The 21,962-nt window shown below is 43.4% G+C and overlaps 1 protein-coding gene across 1 annotated transcript; it reads right to left on the reverse strand.

Moving 5' to 3' along the window:
• Positions 1–3,310: 3,310 nt before the first annotated feature.
• LOC118206961 (phospholemman-like) lies at positions 3,311–20,663 on the reverse strand. Its single transcript, XM_035380159.1, has 8 exons — positions 20,510–20,663; positions 10,381–10,431; positions 9,500–9,532; positions 9,274–9,300; positions 8,531–8,605; positions 7,464–7,500; positions 6,694–6,743; positions 3,311–5,426 (listed from the first exon to the last, which is right to left on the reverse strand). Exons 2-8 carry the CDS (start codon positions 10,412–10,414, stop codon positions 5,407–5,409), a joined length of 276 nt encoding a protein of 91 aa, XP_035236050.1. The 5' UTR covers positions 10,415–10,431; positions 20,510–20,663; the 3' UTR covers positions 3,311–5,406.
• Between the last annotated feature and the right edge of the window lie 1,299 nt (positions 20,664–21,962).

Consider the following 21,962-nt stretch of genomic DNA (forward strand, 5'->3'; position numbering starts at 1 on the left):
TTTGGCCAAATTGACAGTTGGACATAAAGTGGTCAGTTCAGAGTTTGGTTTGTCAGCTGTGCGCACATATCTGCTCCTCCCAGTCAAAATCAGGTGGTGAGATGGTAGTCGTTTGACAACACAACAGTTTTGTTGACAGATCTCAGCATGTGAGGAGACCAGACCCACTATGTTCGATCCATGTTCTGCATCGCATATGATTAAATTCTTGCACTTTGATTTTTATTCCTTTTTAAAGTGAATTTCTGCACTTTTATTTTTATTTATTATTATTTTATTTTTTTGCCTTGTTTTATTTGTTATTTTCTATCTTACTCTATTTTATTAATTCTGTGTCTTATTCTGTATCTATGTGAAGCACTTTGAATTGCCTTGTGTATGAAAAGTGCTATACAAATAAACTTGCCTTGCCTTGCCTTGCCTTAGGTTCAATTTCAACAGGCTAACACTCCCCATTTAATGACTGGATATGCTCTGCTCTAGATCAGACTGGCAGCATGTGTTCAACATAGCTAACTGTTGCTGGCTAGTCAGTCCTTGTCATATAATTTATTGTTTAGATATTCAAACGGGCGCCATTTGTGAATGGTCTTGGCAAACGGGTGGTACATTGAGCAGAGGACACTGCCATCTGCTGAGTTTAAGTGTTACTACAAGCACGTTACGGTTTTGCTTATATTTTCTTGCCACTAGATGGCAGAATGTTGAGTACAGAATAAATGGGACTCAGTAAAGTTCTACGCCAGGATACACAACAGGGACCGATCCAGGATTTTGTGCCAACTTGTGCTCTCGATTATTTAAAGCCTCAATCATATCTTGATCTGACATTTGTATAATCACCAGCTACAGCCGCAGACTCCAAGTTTATCCAAAACTCGCTGGAGTACAGGACTGTACCAGTGTAGTTGACAGAATCAGAAACTAAAACGTAATTTGGAAAAAGTAATTCGTTTGGACAAAAAAACAGCACACAGACTGACCCTTCACAACCGGAGTTGTGCATCCATGCTCTACCCTTAAAAAAATGCAGATAAAATTCTAACAAGAAGTGAAATTATATTTTCAGTACTTTCTATATTTAGGAAATATAATTTTTCTATTTAAAAATGAGTTTAAAAAAAGCTTGGTTAGTATTCTATGCAAATACACCTTTGATATTTAGTTATGTTCACAGACTGGCGTCAACATGGCGGCAAATGATGAAGTCAGCTCTATAAAGGTCAGTCTTTGCGTTTAAAAAAATATACAAAACAGCGAAGTGGTTTTTCTTTTTATAAAAGATAAATTTGGTCTTGTTGAACCTGTCTTGTTCTTCCACACACATGAACTCATCCCGCTAATTTCCTATTGAGTTCTACCTCCTGGCTGAAGAACTGCACTACTCAGCAAAACCAGGTCACTGGAACAAAATAGGTAGGGTAGGGCATTGCCATTGTACCCTCGAGCAAGGTACTTAACCTGCATTGCTTCAGTCAGCATACACCGATCAGCCACAACATTAAAACCACCTACCTAATATTGTGTAGGTCCCCCTCGTGCCGCCAAAACAGTGTATATCCAGCTGTATAAATGGATGCTATGTATAAAGCTGTGTAAGTCGCTCTGGATAAGAGCGTCTGCTAAATGCCAGTAACGTAATGTTGATTTTGTGGTAATTTCGGACTCCTAGACGCTATCGGTCCCGTTCATTTTCATCAATGCAACCATCCACGTGTTGCCCTCTTGTGTCGGCTATAGGCTATAGATAAATGCACTGAAGTAAAACAAACGACTTATTCCCCCTTTTTTTTTTACATTAGAACATTGGTGCCCAATCATCATGTGTCATAGAGGACAGAGTGTATGCAGGTTTTCATTCCAACCAATCACTACACCTGCTGATTTCACCAATTAATTCCCTCCTCTCTGGCTTAAGGTGAGTTAATTAGTGAAATCAGCAGGTGTTGTGATTGGTTGGAATGAAAACTCTCGGCCCTCCGCTCCGCTCCGCTCGATTCGATTTTGATGCAGGTTTTAAAAACGGCATGATTTCCATATTCTGCACAAAAATATTAGTGACGTTTCATAATTCTGAGACTAAAAATAAAGACATAAGCAGAAAAAAAACCTGAAAAAAAGACTGGTAAACAAGCACGAAACCGTCCAGACCCACGGCGCAACTTGGCGAACTATATTTTTTGATGGATTTTAAGCGCTCAAATATGGCAGTTGGTTCTCTCAGAATTCTGACTGATCAATATTTTCCAGGTCAATATTTTCACTGGAGACTTGATACATCCCGCCTTAACTTCAAAGTCCCAGGTCATTTCTGAACGGTTTATGGATGGATTTTGAAAATAGACACTTCATGCTACAATCATGATAACGGCAATGACTATGCCGTGAAGTTTAGGTACAAGGCTGAATACGCTCATATCGCCTAGTTTCGCTCACTGTGGCCAAGCGGAATCAACAACGTTTCAGAATTTTTTTTTTAAAGATATAATTCAAACTTCTACTGGGACTTTTGTTGTTTATTGAGGGTGCGACAGAAAATTTCGGTGCTGCTGACTATAATGGAATGTTTTTTCACATTTACCGTTCGATTGAGCCATTCACAGTACATTATGGGTTAGTGCGGTCAGATTGTGCTAGGTACTTTGCATTAACCTTGTACGTCGATCAATAAAGGCTAACAGCACAGTACCACTTCTTGTATAATCAAAACTTTATTTCGGACTCAAGCTCACTCATTGTACCACCATTGTTGAAATGAACGAAAAATAGGCTACAAACTACCTTTTCTATGAGAAATGTGTTGTCGAGATCACGCGCATACACTGCTGGCGACATTCTAGCTCCATTTTGCCCTGCGTATATAGCTAGCTAGCTAGCTATGGCACGTCCTCGTCTCTGTAACGTTCTTTGTGTCCTCCGTGTGTCCATACGTCTGTATCGGTGGTTGTAGCTGTGTGTCCTTAGCTCCTACTCATGCGTGCAGGATAGCATCCGTACGCACTAACTAGGTTAACGCGACGCCTTTATCTGTCTGCATCTCCCGAAATCACCACTCCAAACGGCACATTTGTAAGCACAGCTTTATCGCCTAACGTTACTTCAGGTAACCTTAACAGGTTCGCGTTTCACCTACTCCTACTAAACGAAGCACCACCTACGCATGCGTCCTACTAAACGTCCCTCTCAGATCGTCCGTGAGTGAGTGAGCGAGCAACCACAATTCGCCATGCATAGCCCACGGTGCCAGTTCCTGCGCACCGTAGGAAAAATATTTGCTAACATTAATGCTTCAAAAGAAACTACAAATAGATCATGTTTTCAGACACAAGTTTCTTTAATTCAGTAATATTCATTATGTATATACTCACTGCTTCAAAAGTCTGACACTAATTAATATTATGCAAGCATAACATTCAGTGTATTTTTTTTAACAACACAGCTTATACTACTGCATCATCACATCCAGCTAATGTGCTCAGTGACACCTGTTCTATGTATTATATTTCATAGAATGAAAACCATAAATCAAATGTGTTCTGAATTATTCTGGTTACATGAGATTGTGTTCAAAAAAGTAAAATAATGTCTCATAACATAAGTAAAACTAGCGTATAAACATTTGAATGTATGTTGGTGGGAAAAGGTCACGCAGTGAAAGTTTTATAGACTTAAACATTTTTTTTTTACACAAACCAGTGTTTGCTCACAAGCCAAATAAAACCAATGATATGTAAAACTTGACAGCAATAACACAGCGGTAGAGAATACTGAAAAACCAAAAAAAAAAAAAAAAACATGCATTAGACAAAAGCAAATCAGACCTATACCCTATGCGGATAGGAGTGGAGACTGCCCTCCCTGTCTTCTGTTTATTGTTGGCTCATCCCGTTTTGTACAACTCTGATGTCAGTGGCTTTTGCTTAAACTGCCCTTATTATAATAGTTGAAGTAGCAGTGACGCCACGCTTGGGGTAAATCCCACCGAATCCAGGAAACAAACTTGAAATTCAGTTCATTAACTGAACAAGTCCTTGCAGAACATGAGGATTTTTCAATTCATGAAGTGAATTTCAATTAATTTTCTGAACTGAGCTGAACTGAAATTAAACTGAGCCCAACTGTGCAGGACACTCAATCTTTCATCAAGTTCAAGATAGCATCGATTGGGAAGATTTGGAAAGAGAACTTAAATACACTGTCCATGGGAAAAAGGCGAAATATTAAAACTCTGCACTTTCAGAACATGTTTAACTTCAATTACATTTATGACACATCACACAAATACACATCGGAGTTGTTCTCATGGTAGCTGAAAAAGGTGGCATAAAATGACAGAAATATGTGGAAAAAACTCATTTTCAGCTCACGCAAGTAGGGCTGTGGAACAAAAAAAAAAACCCTAATATTTGCTTTGAACATAACTTTGACCACCTTTGGTATAGTGACCAAGTTAACAGAATGACACACAGTGTTAATAAAAAGCTTGTGAGTACATACATTTATTTTCTCGTACAGCAAACGGTTTAATAGGGAGAGTTTTCCTTGCCTTGTTTGTATTTGTGGTTAAGGCGTCAAAAAACTAAAGTTTGCAGTATTAAAACAACATCTAATAGTATCATTACTGTAATACAACCTCATTACTGCAATAAAGCCAGTGAAAGGTGCGTGTGCACGCGTGTGTGTGTAGGGGGGTGCTAAAATTCAAATAAACATTTTCAGACCTTCAAATTCCATTCAAATATTATTTGTATAAATAATTAATCAGAGGGAACAATAACACTCACGACATAAAAACATTTCTTAATTACTGGCGCTGCGTATGTACCGAGAGCATTCAATTATTCAACTACCGAATCATTCTGACAAAAATGGATTACGAGCTTTTCTACAAAATAAGGCAATGATAAATGCACTTCTGCACACTTCTGCTTATAAACAGACTGACAAGCTGACGGTACACTTCTGCCTTAGCATCTTGATTTTAAAATAGAAAAAGAAATTAAAAAAAAAATATATATATATATATACCGAAATCAACGGATGTAGTTGTCAGGAAACGGCTCTTTGAAGGGGTGTCAGTCTAAATAAAAAAAATTTTAAAAATCAGAAATGAAAACATTACAGCTTTGAAAGGATGACTTGCGCTCCAGGTCCCACAGAGGTTATAGCCTGAGAGCCGGACGGTGCAGGTGCATTGGTTGTGTCTCCATTTACTTCAACTTCCCCTGGAGTATGAAGCCCCACTCCCCCTCCATACCATTATCCAATCAGCATCTTCTAAGCATTAGCCAATGCAAGGAAGAACCCACTCTACCCACTCTCCCTTTCTATGTCCTAAACCCCTGTCCATTTGGTCAATTATCGTTGCAGATTATGTCAGCGCTCATGTGGTCCTCTGATTGGCTCTTAGCATTCACTGGCCCGTGCTGTGGAAGAACAAGAAGAAAAAAAAAGAAGAGAGACATAATGAGATCACAAGTCTCATTGCAAACAATTTCACTGTAAAGGGCAGCAAATTTCAAATGAAAAGTCACAAAAAAATGTAACATGAGGACAGAGCCAAAATTCTTTAAAGGTGACATTTTAATTCCTAGACAGATATAGGACAGAACCAAACGTATCAATGAATATTCCAGTCCCTTCATCTAATTCTGGCATGCATTCAATCAGCATTTTCCACTAACTGGCACCACAATTATTTATTTATTTTTTCTTCACACAAATTTACATTGGCACAGTTTCTTATCGCAGTTCAATCACAGAAATGAGCAGAGGAAAAAAAAAAAGAAGAAAAGAAATAAGAACCCTAATTGCATCAGAAATAAATCATCAAATTATAGACTGGGGTGGTGGTAGTGGTGGTTGTTTTTTTGCTGTACATCTTCATCTGAAAAGCGCTCGTGGAACCGGACACCGTCACAAGAATCGAGTTTCCGCGCCCGCCTTTGTTATGATCTGGGCTTAATGGCCGTGCCACAGGGAGGAGATTGATCTGAGTCATCAGGCTGGCTCCCCGGGGCCGCCAGGCGACAGACAGCCCGGCCCCTCGGTTGAGCGGGCTTCCTGGAGACGGCTGGCCAATCAGACGACTGCCAGGGTCAGAGCAAGTGCAGCTCCTCCTTCCCTCCAGTGCCACTCAATCTGCTTTGAAGCGTTCCCCCCCCCCCCCCCCCCCCAACAGCGCTTGAGAGATTGAAAACCCCTCGGTCTACGAGCGGTACCACCCAGAAGGGTATTTCTCGGAACGTGTCACTGCACAGTTCGATAAGCACCAGGAAACTCCTCATCTTCGTGACCATGTTGCTAAACATTCTGGAGGCAGCAGGTAAAGACTAAAATTCCTTTCTGAATGGGCCATTTCAGAGTCATAGAAGTCACAGACAATGTCATCCTACGGATGTTAATGACAATAACTGACGTCCCGATTAGCTGCAGGTCCCCATTTTGGCTCCCAACATATCACATGGATGGTTTGAGCCAATCAGAACTGCATTTCTGCTGATCAAAGCTTGGGAGAGACCTGCATCACTGAGCACAAACAATTAGCTATGATGTAGATGCTATCGAGTACACCGATAAAGATCGTCCCAATAAGGGGAAGGTCTACGGATTGGCTCGGACAAGCCACACAGAGAATTTTGGGCCAATCAGAATTGAGTGATGAGTATGTGTTAAATTAAACTTGTGACAGACCTGCATCGTTGAGCATCTGCTGGCCAGCAGCACCACTTCCTGTTCTCCTCCTGCAGATGGCAGCAAAGAAAACAGGTGTCAGCAAACGTGTCACTAACTGGCCTCTCATTTAAACTACAATACCCAGAATCCAGGGGACATCAGCAGTCTGTTCAATTAACGACATCAGAATGGTTAGGATCTCAGCTGTAAAATGTAGAAAGAAGAATGAAAAAATCCTATTGACCACCAAGCCCTGTACATCAATGTGTATGTACCGAGGTAACATTCTTTGCTTCTTGTGATAAAAACATCAAATCAATATCTTTACAATCAGGCACAAATGATTCATTTCAATATCTTATTGCTTATTATCACGGCACAACAATTATTAAGTAATATTGAATGGATCTGAAACAACATGCAAACTAAAAATGACAAATGATGCTGGTAATACAGCATATTGCAACACTGCAATCAGTGCATAACTGCACATAAATGATTGTGGAAATCGTCCAATTACGTGTTTATTATGACAGGGGAGTTCATTTTTCAGTCTTGGAAAGACAAATCACTGTTTTGAAGGGGACAGGCAAATCAGTACCTCTTGGCTCATGATTTCTGTTGTCATATTTAGTGGCACCCAATAAACTTTCCTAACTATGGCGCCAATGCACAACAAACCATGTCTGGTAAGAAAAGTTTGCATTAATGAACACCGCTGAGCTTTTGCTTGACATTGCACTACAAAACTAAGTGCACTCACTGAGGCCACAGTCCCAATTCCTCACCTTTTGTCCTGGTTGAACTTGCACCTGCAGTGTCCACCTGTGAACAAGAGGACAGTCAGTCATTCTGACAGTCAGACAATGAGCAGTGGCTCCTGCTCTGCGGGGTCCACTGGCATTTAAGGACCGCCAGTCCTTCTTGCCGACAGCCGCTCCTACACCGTGGGGTCTACTGGCATTTAAAACTGGCTTACCAGCTCTTTATCGGTCAGTTGAAAAATAAACACACATCTGGAGTTCATTACTCCAAAACGAAAAAAATAAGCAGAAAATGAGCAGTTGCTATGGAATTTTAATCACCCCCAACTCCACCCAAAGACATCTCCCTCCAAACAGTGCAACTCTGTTGAGCAGTCTACCAACATTTTACCGTGACGTGCACACAGCAGTGATGGTGTGCAGGCACAAAGGCAACCATCGGGAGAGCCTCCTGCCCTTTGCGGGAGATATTTCTGTGCCCGGTTACACCGGACAGCTAACACATGAGCCCCCAGTTTCACTCTCTGATGCCCAGCTGGGTTTGGCAAGAGAAATCCAGACAGCGGAACACTATAGTATGCAGAAACTGTGTGTGTGTGTGTGTGTGCGCATCTGCAAGTGTGTGTGTGTGTGTAGTGAGTGTATGCGTGTGTGTGCAGTGTGTGCGCATGGGCGTGTGTGTGTGTGCGTGCAGTGTGTGTATTTGTGAGCGTGCAGTGTGTGTATTTGTGAGCGTGCAGTGTGTGTATGCATGTAGTGTGTGTATGCGTGTGCAGTGTGTGTGTGCGTGCAGTGTGTATGCGTGTGCGTGCAGTGTGCGTATGCATGTAGTGTGTGTATGCGTGCAGTGTGTGTGTGAGTGCATGTGCAGTGTGTGTGTGAGTGCAGTGTGTGTGCGTGTGCGTATGCATGCATGTGCAGTGTGTATGCGTGTGCGTGCATGTGCAGTGTGAGTGCGTATGCGTGCATGTGCAGTGTGAGTGCGTATGCGTGCGTGTGCGTATGCGTGCATGTGCAGTGTGTATGCGTGTGCGTATGCGTGCATGTGCAGTGTGTGTGCGTATGCGTGCATGTGCAGTGTGTGCACTCACTCAGCAGAATAGTGATGCCAATCAAGCATAGCACAGCGGCCAGGATCAGACCCCCCACACGGAGCCTGTGGTAGTCTGGAGGAGAGAGGAACAGTTAAACACCATCAGAGAGAATCCCCATCAGAGAGAATCCCCATCAGAGAGAATCCCCATCAGAGAGAATCCCCATCATAGAGAATCCCCATCAGAGAGAATCCCCATCAGAGAGAATCCCCATCAGAGAGAATCCCCATCATAGAGAATCCCCATCAGAGAGAATCCCCAGCATTTCTACATCCCAGACAATGGAGACAGCAGTGGGAACCAATCCTGTTCCTGGAGATCTACCATCCTGTAGGCCAGAGGTGGGCAACGAGGGCCATATCTGCTTCTGGTTTCCATGCCAACTTCTGTCCTTAATTACTTAATTACAACTTAACATTTACGCCATCTGGCATTTTAGCCACATTTCTTGATAAGCACATGAATGATAGCCGAAGACTGCTCTTGTGTTTGTACAAGAGACGTTTTACTGTACTGCACTACTGTTGGTGTGTACAGCCAATTAGCTCATTTAGCCAGGGTAAATGGTGGAAACAAAAACCAGCAAACACACCGGCCCTCCAGGACTGGAATTTCCCACCCCTGCTGTAGGCTCACCCTAATTTATCACACCTGACTCTAATGCTACTAAATGGGGGACATGGATATCGGAAATAAAGGGTAATATATATATATATATATATAATTTACAAAGAACTCACCAAAAGTGAAGGGGTCCTCTTCTTCAGCTGCAACAAGAACAGAACACGGGTCAGCTTTTAAATGCCACTAAAAACCAGGCTGAAGGAACACTTTGGATGTTGTGGCTTTCACATTTTATAACCTTACGAATTCAGGCAGTGCCTAAACAATCTGCAGAATTCGCAATTATTCATTTAAAAACAACAGAGAGAAAAAGATCTGATTGTATCATAATGAAGTACACACCTTGGTTTTCCTCAGCATAAACAAGGGACAAAACTGCAGCCAAAAGAGAGAGAACAGCAACTTGTTAATGATTTGTGATTTATCTCACAATAATAATGCTTAAAACAACATTTCTCTGGGATCAGGGAGCGATAAAGGCAATAAACCGAATTATAATGTAGTAGATGGATATAGCAGTAGCGCATTTTTACACCTACTCATCTATAGTACACGGGCAAAATGGCACACTAATATATTGGTGAAAAAACTCCACTTTAATTTCTTAACTCCTGATCCAATTATTCAAGTACAGTCCTCCTACAGAGGAATTCACTACTCAACTCTTTTACTCTTTAAAAAGTATACCTTTTATTTAATTAGCTTATACACTATAGAACCCACGCATAAAACACGCTATTACAACACAACTCTTCAGTACGGCACTGTACCTACAGTGTACCTATAAAAAGAAATGACACACACAACAACAGTATATTGTGTAAAATATACAATATATACACAATATAATGCGTGGAGATTTTACTGTATTTTTACAAAAGTGTGCCCAAACACTAGCAGAAAACCACCCTCATAAATCAGCAACTCAAGGTAGGTGTGTTTATGTCTCTTACATTACATTACAGGCATTTAGCAGACGTTCTGGTCCAGAGTGACTTACACAACTTTTACATTGCATCCATTAATACAGCTGGATACATACTGAAGCATTGCAGGTTAAAGACCAGTGTCCGACCCTGGAATCGAATCTAAACAAGACCAGTGCCTTACCCATTATACCACTGCAGCCCAAATCACCCTGGGCAACAGCACCTGCTGAATGACTGCAAGGTAATGTAAGGTAATGAATGAGGAGGTGAACTGGAAAAACACAAGACACTCACAGGTAACCAGGACCAGGGCTGTGATCTTTGCCATGACTCAACAGAGACTACCTGGAGAGAAGAGAGAGAGAGAGAGAGAGAGAGAAACAAATACAGGAGAGACGTTAGAGGAAGCCGAAAGAGATTCGATATGAAGCCATCTTTAGAAGGGCTGCAGCTGACGAGCTGATAACCGTTTCAAATACGAAGCCGTCCGACCGCATCAAAACCCCACCGTGACGGGCAGACGAGCTGCCTCGTTTCTCCACCCGAAAATACAACAGCTTGCTAAATATAGAAGGCCTTGTGAGTGAAGGTCTGCATTAGGCCCTCCCTGCCTGTGCGCTCAAATGTTATTGTCCATGTGGCATTCCCAGTGAGATTTGATTAGGTGCACTCCAGCACGGGCAGCAAATTGCCTCTCTTCAGACATTAACGGGATTCTAACCCCCAACCCCCACCCCAAACCCTCCTGCCCTCAATGTAAACAAAGGCCTGCTGTGACTTTCACCCTCCCCCCCCCACCAAGTCCAAGATTAAATTTGGATGTGTGATTGGTTTAAAGTAAAAGTCAAAATAAGAAATAAAAAAAAGCGCTCTCTCTCTCACACACGCACGGGCTGATGGAAAAGGCATCGCGTTAACTGCCCTGTTCCTTTTTCAGAGCACACGACCTTCAAGAGGCAGGAAGGGCGCTGTCTGTCATCACTCCATGAAGCGGGTCCCGTTATGAATGTCACTGGGCTTCTGAAACACTTTGGCTACGGGCCTACGGCTAAGAATGTCTACAGACCCATTCTCAGTTCCTTACAGATACACACACGTGAATACATTCAGGCCTTGAAATGACTCACGTTCATCAGGCCGAACAGTTTTGGTGAACAACAGCGAGATCACAAAAACTCCACTGCGGTGCATCGGTGCTGAATATTTTCAACAGCATTCTGAAGAGGACACAAAACTCTTCTATGAATCTCCAGCGTATGCCAGAAATGCGTCTTCTCGTTCCCCCAGGAAAGACAAAACGGCAGCATGCGCTCCCTGCTGACCTGCGATATTCAGAGCGCATTAGTTGTCGCAGGCCACTGCGAGAACGGAACTCTATGGAAATGTGTGTCGTGACGACGGCATCGCTAGGGAAGGCTGGTAATTTTCCACACTTCTTCTTAATGAATGAGTCAGGCTCGGGTCTGAAGTTCATGGCGTCATTTGCAACACCGTCAGCACCTGCCCGTCAGGAGAGGGGGGGGGGAAGACTGGGGGATTGGGAGACCGGGGGAGGGGCAGCTGGGGTATCACAAATGCACTGGGACTAAATTAACCGCCATTGCCAGGATGTTGTCATTTTTTTCCCTTCTTTCTTCCTTCCTTTCTTTCTTTCCCCTTTGATCATAACACACTCAGTGGGATTTTGTTGGAAGGGTAGTTGGCTTATGTTCCTGGAATGGAAAGTCTCGAGGAGATTTTGTAAACCCCCCCCCCCCCCCCCCCCAAAATTTTTACGGCAGTCTCGTGTTACTCCCTTTTATTTCAGCGGAAAAAAAAGGTCGCCGCCTTTTACACACTGTTGCCACGGCACCTGGGCATTTCCGTTCCCCAAAGTAAATACCGCGTAATTCACTGCTGTTGTTTCGCTTTAAAAAAAAAAAAAAAAAACGTAACTGACGTTTTAAAAATTTTACCGTGGCAACCATACCTTAGAAACTGATACGTCTCACTGCTGCTGCTGTGAAAAATGTTGTAGCGGCACAACATCTGTGTATGCAAACAAAGGGTGTGAGAGGGCAGTTTAGCAGGTCTGCGACAGGACATTTCCCTACAGACAGTTGCGCCTAACAGCAAAAAAAAAAAAAAAAAAAGAGGAGAAAAAAAAAATTAATGGTCTCGTGATCACTGTGCTAAATGGAAAAATCCCCATGCTCTGGGACCGCGAAGGGGGGGGGGGGGAGGCTCTGGAGAGGCCAGCATTTTCCGAGAGAGAGAGAGAGAGAAAGACTGAGAAAGAGAGAGAGAGAGAGAGAGATGTTTGCCCGGGAAAAAGGCATCAGATTACAGAGCAAATGTTTGTGTGGCCCGGCTCGAGGCAGATTGAGCAATATTCCTCACAGGACGCCCTCCTCCCTCTGTGTTCCCGCTGTCAAAGGAGACAATGCCCCCCCCCCCCAAATACCCCTCCCCCAGCAACGCAACCCTGACCCCACCCTACCAGCCCTGTCAGGGCAGATTCACCCGGAACGACAGAAACAAAAACAATCTTGTAAATACTGCTGGGCACCCTTGTTTGTGTGCCCCCCTCCCCCCTCTCCCCTCCCCCCTCCCGCCCTACAGTGCAGACGTTTTGTGAGGCACTTTGCACAAAATCTTTATTCATCTTTAACCTCTTAATTTACACTGTAAGCATTCATGAGCCCTTATTTCATAAACATTTTAATCTTTTTGTGTGAGACAGAACTATTTTTACCATTCGAAAGTACCTGCTAGTATATCACCAAAAATTCTGTAGATTTAAGAGATGAGTAGCCTAAATCCTGTATTAGATGTCTTTTTTTTTGTTTTTGAAGTCACAACATTTTTTAAAAATCAGCTTAAAATAAATTACACGTCCTCAATGTCCAGGATTGGGGATAATTTCCTTTAAATTCAGTAAATTCAAGTGAAGAATTGAAATTCAATTAATGAACTAAAAAAATACCCATTTGCTCCATGCAGATTTTTCAATGAATTCCCCAGATTGCCAAAATTGAAAGGGTATTAATACCAAAAGGACAAATGGTGAGATAATTCAACTGCCAGTCTTACTGCTGCTATGCACTCAGAGAAGCTGAAAAAAGGTGCAATCAGACCCCTGAACTACTGGTCCTCACAGTTAGGACAGTTCCATCGGCTTCCTTCACACGGCTGATCCACTCCTGCCAACTGCCAGTCGCAAGCCAGGGAGCCATTTTGTTTTCTTCGATAAGGTATCGGACAGAACGCAGTAAAAAAGTAAACTGTTATTCTTCCACACATGTTGCTCTTGGGTACAAACGGAGATAGCGCAGCCCGGAGATTAGACACACAAAGCGCGCTGAGTGCAATCTGACCATAAAACCGCCAGCTAAACGTTTAAACTGAGTGTTAAATGCTCAGAGAGATAAACGCTTCCTGTCTCACTGGCTAAATGGCAGGTAAATCCCTTTATTGGGTAGGCAAGCCCTCACTGCTATCTAATCGAGTCAACTTTCAACGGACTATACTACAATTACAGCAAGCAATTAACACAGTTTTCTGACTAATCAGATGGTGGAACAAAAAAAAGTCGTTAATATAATAAACTGTTGATTGTGGAGCAGCCGTTTCACCCAGCACAGCACCCGACATCTCGGGACATTTGCAAACACAATGCCTTTCCCCGTTTTCAAAAGGACATGACTTGCTCTTGATTGGCTATACATTACAGTGGGCGTGGCTACCCCCCACCCAGAGTTCCCAGTCCACTGCCAGCAGCAGCTTTTTTAATGGGTCCGAAGCAGAAATGGGGGGGGAATGCATTTGTGGTGGGGGAAAAGGACGCGGAACAGGAATCTCACAGTTCAAATCCCTTGTTCTTAAGCCCTGGCGGAGGTAAAGCCATCCACGACACCTGGTTCTGCGGCCTTTTCATGCCTAGTTGACAAAACGGACTCCAGCTTTGTCTGGGCTAATTTGCCACAACACTTCGCCGAAACATCTGCGGTCTTTCCAAAGAACTCCCGCAATCAACAGCGGCCACTTTCCCTGCGAGTCGTTATTATTTTGGGTCCCTGTGGCTTGAGAATCCCTTTATTTGTGTACGCTTGCGGAGATGAAAGGAAGCGCTCGGCGGGGGCGTGCAGGTTCACTGACTGGGGGCTTCACCAGGGGGCGTTCGGTTCCCGCGTCCCCCGCTTTGGGAACAGACTGCCGAAGGGTCTACGGGATTCTGCGTCTGTGGACGATTTCTTAAAAATAATCCCACTTCAACACTCTCAATAAAGACTCGCCTCTTTAGCACTGCTTTTACATGGGGCATCTATATGCTTTTTTTTTGTTGCCATTTTAATATTCGTAACTTTATTTTACCTGACTTTTAGAAGAACTGACTACCCAGGGCCCCAAGGGCAGGGGTGGGGGCTGGGGCAGGATTTTCTGCTACACCCCTGGGTCACGGCTGCTGCGGTTTCTCTTCCCCTGGCACGCCGTGTCCGGGCCGGATCCCCCGGCATGTGGCGGCCCGACCTTCCAGAAAACCCGGAGAACTAGCGCTAAGACCCCGCCGCTTCGCTTCCTCACACCCTCTCCCCCAATCCCCCGCCAAACCCCACACCGCCCCTTCCCCTGAGCGCGCCCAGCCCTGTTGCTACACAAAGGATGTGGCGCTTCGACACAGGAATCCAGACGGCTAATTTGGGAAGGGGCCGCAGCCGTTGGGAATGAGCAATTGCCCTTTGAAGTACAACAGGACCACAGCTAGGCAGCCCTTTTACAAGCAGTGCCCCCCTGCGTTCGGCTACCTGGGCGCTGTCGACCGAACGTTTCATTAAAACCCGCACACCTGTACACCCGCACACCCGTACACCTGTACACCCGCACACCCGTACAAAAGCGCCTCAGCCACACTGTCCAACCGCACACCCGTACAAAAGCGCCTCAGCCACACTGTCCAACCGCACACCCGTACAAAAGCGCCTCAGCCACACTGTCCAACCGCACACCCGTACAAAAGCGCCTCAGCCACGCTGTCCAACCGCACACCCGTACAAAAGGGCCTCAGCCACACTGTCCAACCGCACACCCGTACAAAAGCGCCTCAGCCACACTGTCCAACCGCACACCCGTACAAAAGCGCCTCAGCCACACTGTCCAACCGCACACCCGTACAAAAGCGCCTCAGCCACGCTGTCCAACCGCACACCCGTACAGAAGCGCCTCAGCCACACTGTCCAACAGCAAGCCCTGTAAGGAATGCCTTCTTTTAAGTTATTTTCTGTGGCGCACGTTCAAACAACAAAGATCTAAGCTGGAAAACGCAGGGTGCCCACGTTCATTCACCTTCCAAAAAATCAAAGACAGGACGGCTAGAGCAAGAAACACTACTCGTTCAGAGTAACGAAACTTGCTGAGGCACATTTACGGAGAAGTGAAAATCATCTGAAATTCTGTGCCGTGAAAAAGCATTTGCCCCTTCTTGATTTCCTCCATTATTGCGTATTTGTCACACTGCATGGTTTCAGATTTTTAGGCAGAATTAGAAAAAGGGAACCTGAATCCACACAAAACACATTTTTTAATATTATCATCTGATGGAAAGTACCCTCTTCCGCAGCAATAACTGCAACCAAGCGCTTCCTATAATTTGATATCAGTCTTTTACATCGCTGTGGAGGAATCTGAGCCCACTCTACTTCGCAGAACAGCTTTGATTCAGACAAACTGGCAGGTTTTTGAGTATGAACTGCTTCCTCCTTCCGGGTTCAGCTCAGGGCCTTGACTAGGCCATTGCAGAACTGTAATTTTGTTTATTTTCAGCCATTCAGACGTGGACTTGCTTTTGTGTCTAGCAGCATAACCCAATTATACTTCATCTCACGGACAGATGACCCAACACTCTCCTAGAGAATTTTCTGGTACATAGAATTACCCCAGTCTCTTTCTTTTAGTGGAATCATGTACACTGACCTTACCAGAAGCTAGAGAGGCCTGCAGTTCTTTGGACATTCTTCTAGGATGTCGCTGAACCCTTGGAGAAATGTTTGCAGGCCGGCCACTCCTAGAAAGATTCACCACTGTACCAAGTGTTCTCCATGTAGAGATAATGGCTCTCACTGTGGTTTGGCTGAGTCACAGAGCCTCAGAAATGGCACTGTAACCCTTTCCAGATGGACATATTTCAACAACTGCTTTTTCTCATGTCTTCTGGAATTCTTTGATTGTGACATAGTGTGCTTGTAGAAACTTGTTGTGACTGCCTCACCCTGATGGTAAGGTTCAGTAAGAGTGAGGTGTAGACTCAACAGGGCTACGTGCAATCAGCTGAATCTAATTCTAAATTAAATATGGTTAATTGGTTGATTGGGTAACCAATTACTTTTTTTACATTGGTGATATCCCTGTTTGATAACCTAAAACATATAACAATAAATCAAGGGCGACACTTTGGTGCAGTGAGTAGGACTGTTGCCTCACAGCAAGATGGTTGTGGGTTCAATCACAGCTTGGGGCCTTTGTGTGTGGAGTTTGCACGTTCTCCCTGTGTCCGCGTGGGTTTCCTCCCACAGTCCAAAGACATGCAGGAAGGCTAACTGGAGACTCTAAAATTGCCCATAGGTATGAGTGTGTGAGTGAACGGTGTGTGTGCCGTGCGATAGATTGACGGCCTGTCCAGGGTGTATTCCTGCCTCTTGCCCAATGCATGCTGGGATAGGCTCCAGCACCCCCCGCGACCCTGCTCAGGATAAACGGGTATAGATAATGGATGGATGGACAGACAATAAACCATTCAGTGTGAGGAATATGCAACAGAGGAAATCAGGCAGTGGACAAGTGCCTTTTCACAGCACACAAACAAACAACTGAAGAAAACAACCGCAATTTAAAGTAAAAACCACAGCTTAATACTCCAGCCGTCCTACAGCAAGTACATCCTCATAGCACCAGTAGTCAAATGCATCATTCATCCTAGTTTTTTTAAAATTATTATTTATTTCTAAAACAAAAAAAAATGATGGGGTTATTAGCTGAGCAATCAGAAAGAGGAATGAAATGCAAGCGATTTGTCACCAACACATCCGTATGTTCTAAATTTACACGGTCAGCGTGCGTGCGAGACTGGGACTGGCTCCGAGCCACGCCATTGGCTGGTTCCTTTCACAGCCTGAAAGAGGAGGGAATCTGGCATGCTAAAGCTCTGACTCACCCTTCCTTCCACAGTGGAGCAGCAGCATGTGACCCTCCTTTCTTTTTCTTTTTTTTTGGGTTCGTCTTCAACATGAACAGAGTGGCTTTCTACTTTTTTCTTTTTTAAATATTCCACTAACGGACCATACGAGTAAGGTGAACTGAACCGTAAAAACGTGCTCCCATTATTGTTTTTTCCCCCATGACAACCAAGCTGGCGGTTCAATGCGCGCCGTTACACGTCCTTGGCAATCAACAGCAGTTAAAATCAAGGCGTATACTCTGCACTTACGGTTACATTACAAAGACCATCAGTCTCACTGTCAGACAGTGTCTTAAAGATTTTTTAAACTAATTTCTGGTGCATCTGGACTGAATCAAAATTAAAAAAAAATATATATTTTATCTTCATTCCTGAGCTTAATCAGATGTTCTATACCCTCCGATGACCCCAGCAGGAAAAAAAAAATTAAATTCTTTTACATAATACATCAAGCATCTTGGATGATACAAAAAATACATGTTGCAGTGAAAATATTTTTAATTTATATATACATCTTATATATATATTATATATCTTTTTTTCTTATTTTATTTCCCTTGTAGTGTAAGTTTCAGCATAGTAGAACATACAGTATGTATCTTGAGATTAACACCAGAGATGAATGTGGACAAAAATGAATGGTAGGGTCTTAGGAGGCTGTCAGGAAAATGGGAATCTTACACAAAGCAGCTTTGAGGAAGCCTGGTTTTCCCAAGCGGTTTTTAAGGCAAGTAAGAAGCAGGCGATAGGCCCCTGAAAAGACTGAGGTCCCATAAAACCTGTTGTGAGGTTGCTAGGAGAACCCAGTGAGCCTGCGCTCTAGTCAAACCGAGACGGTAAGTAACTCACCCCCGAGACAGCGACCACTTAGAGGTCGTCGAAGGTCATCCCTCCTCAGGACAGTTCCTATTGTTCTAAGCGGTAGTTAGCAGAACACTGCGGGCCTAGGGTGATCGTGATTCAGTCGGGGTGGCCAGTGATTATGGGGGCACTACACTGTGACTGTGCTTGCTCTGCGAAGTCCTGAATTTACCCGCTCGTTGAGACCCCTGTTGGTCTGGAGATTGACCTCAAGGAGGTCTTACGGTGTGACAGTTAGCCATGTCCTAACTCGGCTTTAAATGTGAGGTAGAGAAATGAAAATTCACAAGACGGTTCTTGATGTTCTCCACTGCCTCCATTAAATTCTTCATACGAAGCACGTTCTTTTAAAAAAGAGCCATACGTACCTACACAGTGTAAAATTAAATACACGTAATTCATTGCATGTCGACATTAATAAGAGACGGGTGGTTCAGTCTTTAACGCATAAAAACACTATTTAGCCATTAACCCGGGATAAAACTGCTAAGACCATTACCATGGAAACGACAATAGTGTGGGGAAAGTTAACGGAGGGTAACCTGAAGCTGTTAACACCGATGTGGTTCAAAGCAGTCAGTTACCATGCATCACTGACCTTGTGACTGTAGTGCTGGAATATGCGTGCAGTCATGTCGCCGTGAGCTGGTAAACAGCTTGCGCGTGTCTTTACACTTCCTAAACCAACGAGTGTGTTAAAGGTCCCTTATTATTATCGCATACGTTTTGTATGAAAGGCAAAGTAATTGATCTTACACATTTCCTCTTGTTAAACGAAATGACAAAAGAAAAGCTTCCAAAAACCCATTCAGGATTCGTTCGTTTGGTTAATCACTTAGCAGTCACCTAACTCGATGCAATAGCCTACAATACCCCACCCAGGACTTGAGCCTATAATATTCTCTACAGGTTATATTCTAAATTACAGAACAAATCCCTAACCACTACTCCACCCTGCTACTCGTTTATAAACGGATAAAAGCATTACGCTAGACAAATGCTCCAGATCTCCCTTGTAAAAGGGCGGTAATTAACTTCATCTGCCAAAGCCAAATCGCCCGCTGGGTCACTCTAATAGTCACGACAAGCGACAGGACGGCCCAGAGCACAAAGCACTATCCCCGACTTCTCCGGAGTGTGGAGTAGCCTAGCATTTTCTTCTTGACATTACATGAGAAGTTAGACGGCGTCGCAACATAAAAATCAGACTTCACGTTGACAGGCAAGTGGAGAGCTGGCTGATCCAAGATCACCTGCAGATTTCTCACACATCAGCATCCACGCCCGTGTATAGCGTCGACTACTACAGATTCTGTCAACATAATTTAAGCAGGACACAAACTTCCCTAAAGATATTTTGGTTTAGATTAATGACAAAACGACACGTATGCAAGAACAAACAACGGGGTCTTTGTTGGGAGAAATGTCACACGATCTGCATTGCAGCGAGCACAGATGCAATGTGCTCTAAATAAAACTCGCGTCAGGGTACAACCAGAGCAGGCTCGATCGGCCACGCACGGCCATACTGAGCGGGTTGAATGCACGCAAAAATATGTAGGCTACCATAATGCCGCCAGTGACCGCTGATTTCATTATTGCAGTACACAGGCAACCAGTTGAACTGGTCTAAGGTGACTACTGACAACAGAACATGAAAAGCTGCGATTAACAAACAAAAACACAAACAGTAAGTAAAAACAGTAAATATTCTGGTGATTTCAGCAATAAAGATATAGCGAAAAACTTCCACGAGACTATTTTTTGTTGACACCACAGCTCAGGTAAAAGGAACGTCAAACATTTGAATCCCGAGGCTCGTCTTCCACATCAGGCCACGCTTTTCTCTGAAAGTTTGTTCGTGAATGAGAACATCATTTAACAACTGGAAATGACCGTGATGTGACACTACCGGTAACAGTTTAGCCTACTAACTCAAGATTATATTACGGTACATAGTAAGTATCCAATTTACCGTGGTTTAAATAAATCGGAGAGTAAAGCCGTAACTATTTATTTTTTAACGCGAGCTTGGGCCTGTTTCGCAAACGTTACAGAGACAGGAAAACGCACCCAACTAGATAACCAAACTACAAAACTAATATGCAACCATTAGTTTTACGGCGATAACGTTTATTTTAATGATTGGCTTAAAAGTCTGGTCAATCGTTGGTTTACGTCTGAAATTAATTTTGTTTTGTGGCTATCGTAATTACATGCATACAAGTTCAAACACTGAGATATCACACATGAGCCTACGAGTTATTTACTTATAAGAACCATAGGCTGAAATAGCCATCAAAAATCATGGTTTAAAAAGTACAGCATTACAGAAGGAAATGAGTAGCTTACCTCTAAAAGGCACAAGGAAAGCGAGGTGTTTGTGCAGAGTGGTAACCGAATGTCATATAAGACCAGCCTATTCTCTACTAACTGAATCGGAGATGCCGACACCCTTTTTTCACTTACGCTCAACAGGTTGGCTCAGTTTTTTTAAAAAGGTTGAGTGCGAAGGAGACAACGTGCGTCGAACCAGAGAGTGGTGCTCTTTCTTGTTTGCCACGCCCGCCGAGTGGATATTTTTTGGTTGGTCCAGAACAAACCGCTACGTAAGAATATGGTCCGAACAGGTGATACCGTTTCTTGCTCTGTTTGCCTGACCTGAAGGGCTTTTCGCTGAAATGGAGTTAAAACAGAGACGATTTAACTTCCATATAAGAACCCACTTAAGCTGGAGTCTTGTGTAGGCTATACTTGAAGGGTGCGCAAGAAAATCTACACTTAGACCGGTAGCATAGCCGAACTTTAACAAACAGAAGGGCTATTAACAAGGCTACTGAGAAAACTGCATATTTCTATATAGATTGTTGATGACATACACTAATGGACAAATTTGAAACGGTTCAGCACACGAAAAACGTTTTCACACACAGGGATCACCTTGAACAATGAAATTAGTATAAATACTTTTTTGATGGAGCGAATACCGTTTGCACATTATAAAACCTTGGCTATATCTGGCTCTGTGTTGAGAAGGAACACTGTTGCATAACATGAATACAAGTTCTTCCAAGAAATATGTAAAAATAATTAATTAATAAATAAACACCACATTATGTGCATTGTTGAAATTATTTAATCTAAAATCACTTTAGATAGTCACAAAACCAAGCACTACAGCTATTCGAATGAACACTGTTAGAATTACAAAGCGACTTATTCAGTGGAATATGGTTTGCACTGACTGTGGTATGCAGTGGAAAAATCAATACTCTCACAAATGACTTCTTAGTTGCATCACCTTTATGAAGGGACTTCTGTCTTAAAGGTCATGGAAAACAACAATGGTCGCTTTGATGTGACATCTTGCAGTAGTGTGGAATGGGGTTGCCCCATAGTAATTAATGTCTGCAGCTGCAATGAAAAGCTGAAAATCAAAACCTCAAAGAAATAAACATGTTAATGTTTATATGAAAGTTTACTACCAAGTTTATATGATCCATCCCCCCCCCCCCCTCCCCCCACAAAGGGGATTGTGGCATAGTGACTGTCAGTCAATCTATGGCTCCTCCCCCTGCCTCTTATCCTCAGCATCACCCGTGTGTCAACAGCCAATGGTGTCTCTCCGTTGTCCCCAACGTTCTCAGATGTTACTTGAATTGTCCTTATCTTTTCTGGACCAGGGAGGAAAGAGGAGGAAGAAAGAGTAAGTGAAAGAGAGAAAGAGAGAGGGAGAGACAGAAAGAGAAATAATGAGAGGAAGAAGGGTTCAGGAGGGTATAAATCTAAAATTCTAGAATATTGC

The sequence above is a fragment of the Anguilla anguilla genome, chromosome 1 (genome assembly GCF_013347855.1).
Source record: "Anguilla anguilla isolate fAngAng1 chromosome 1, fAngAng1.pri, whole genome shotgun sequence".
Classification (NCBI taxonomy): domain Eukaryota; kingdom Metazoa; phylum Chordata; class Actinopteri; order Anguilliformes; family Anguillidae; genus Anguilla; species Anguilla anguilla.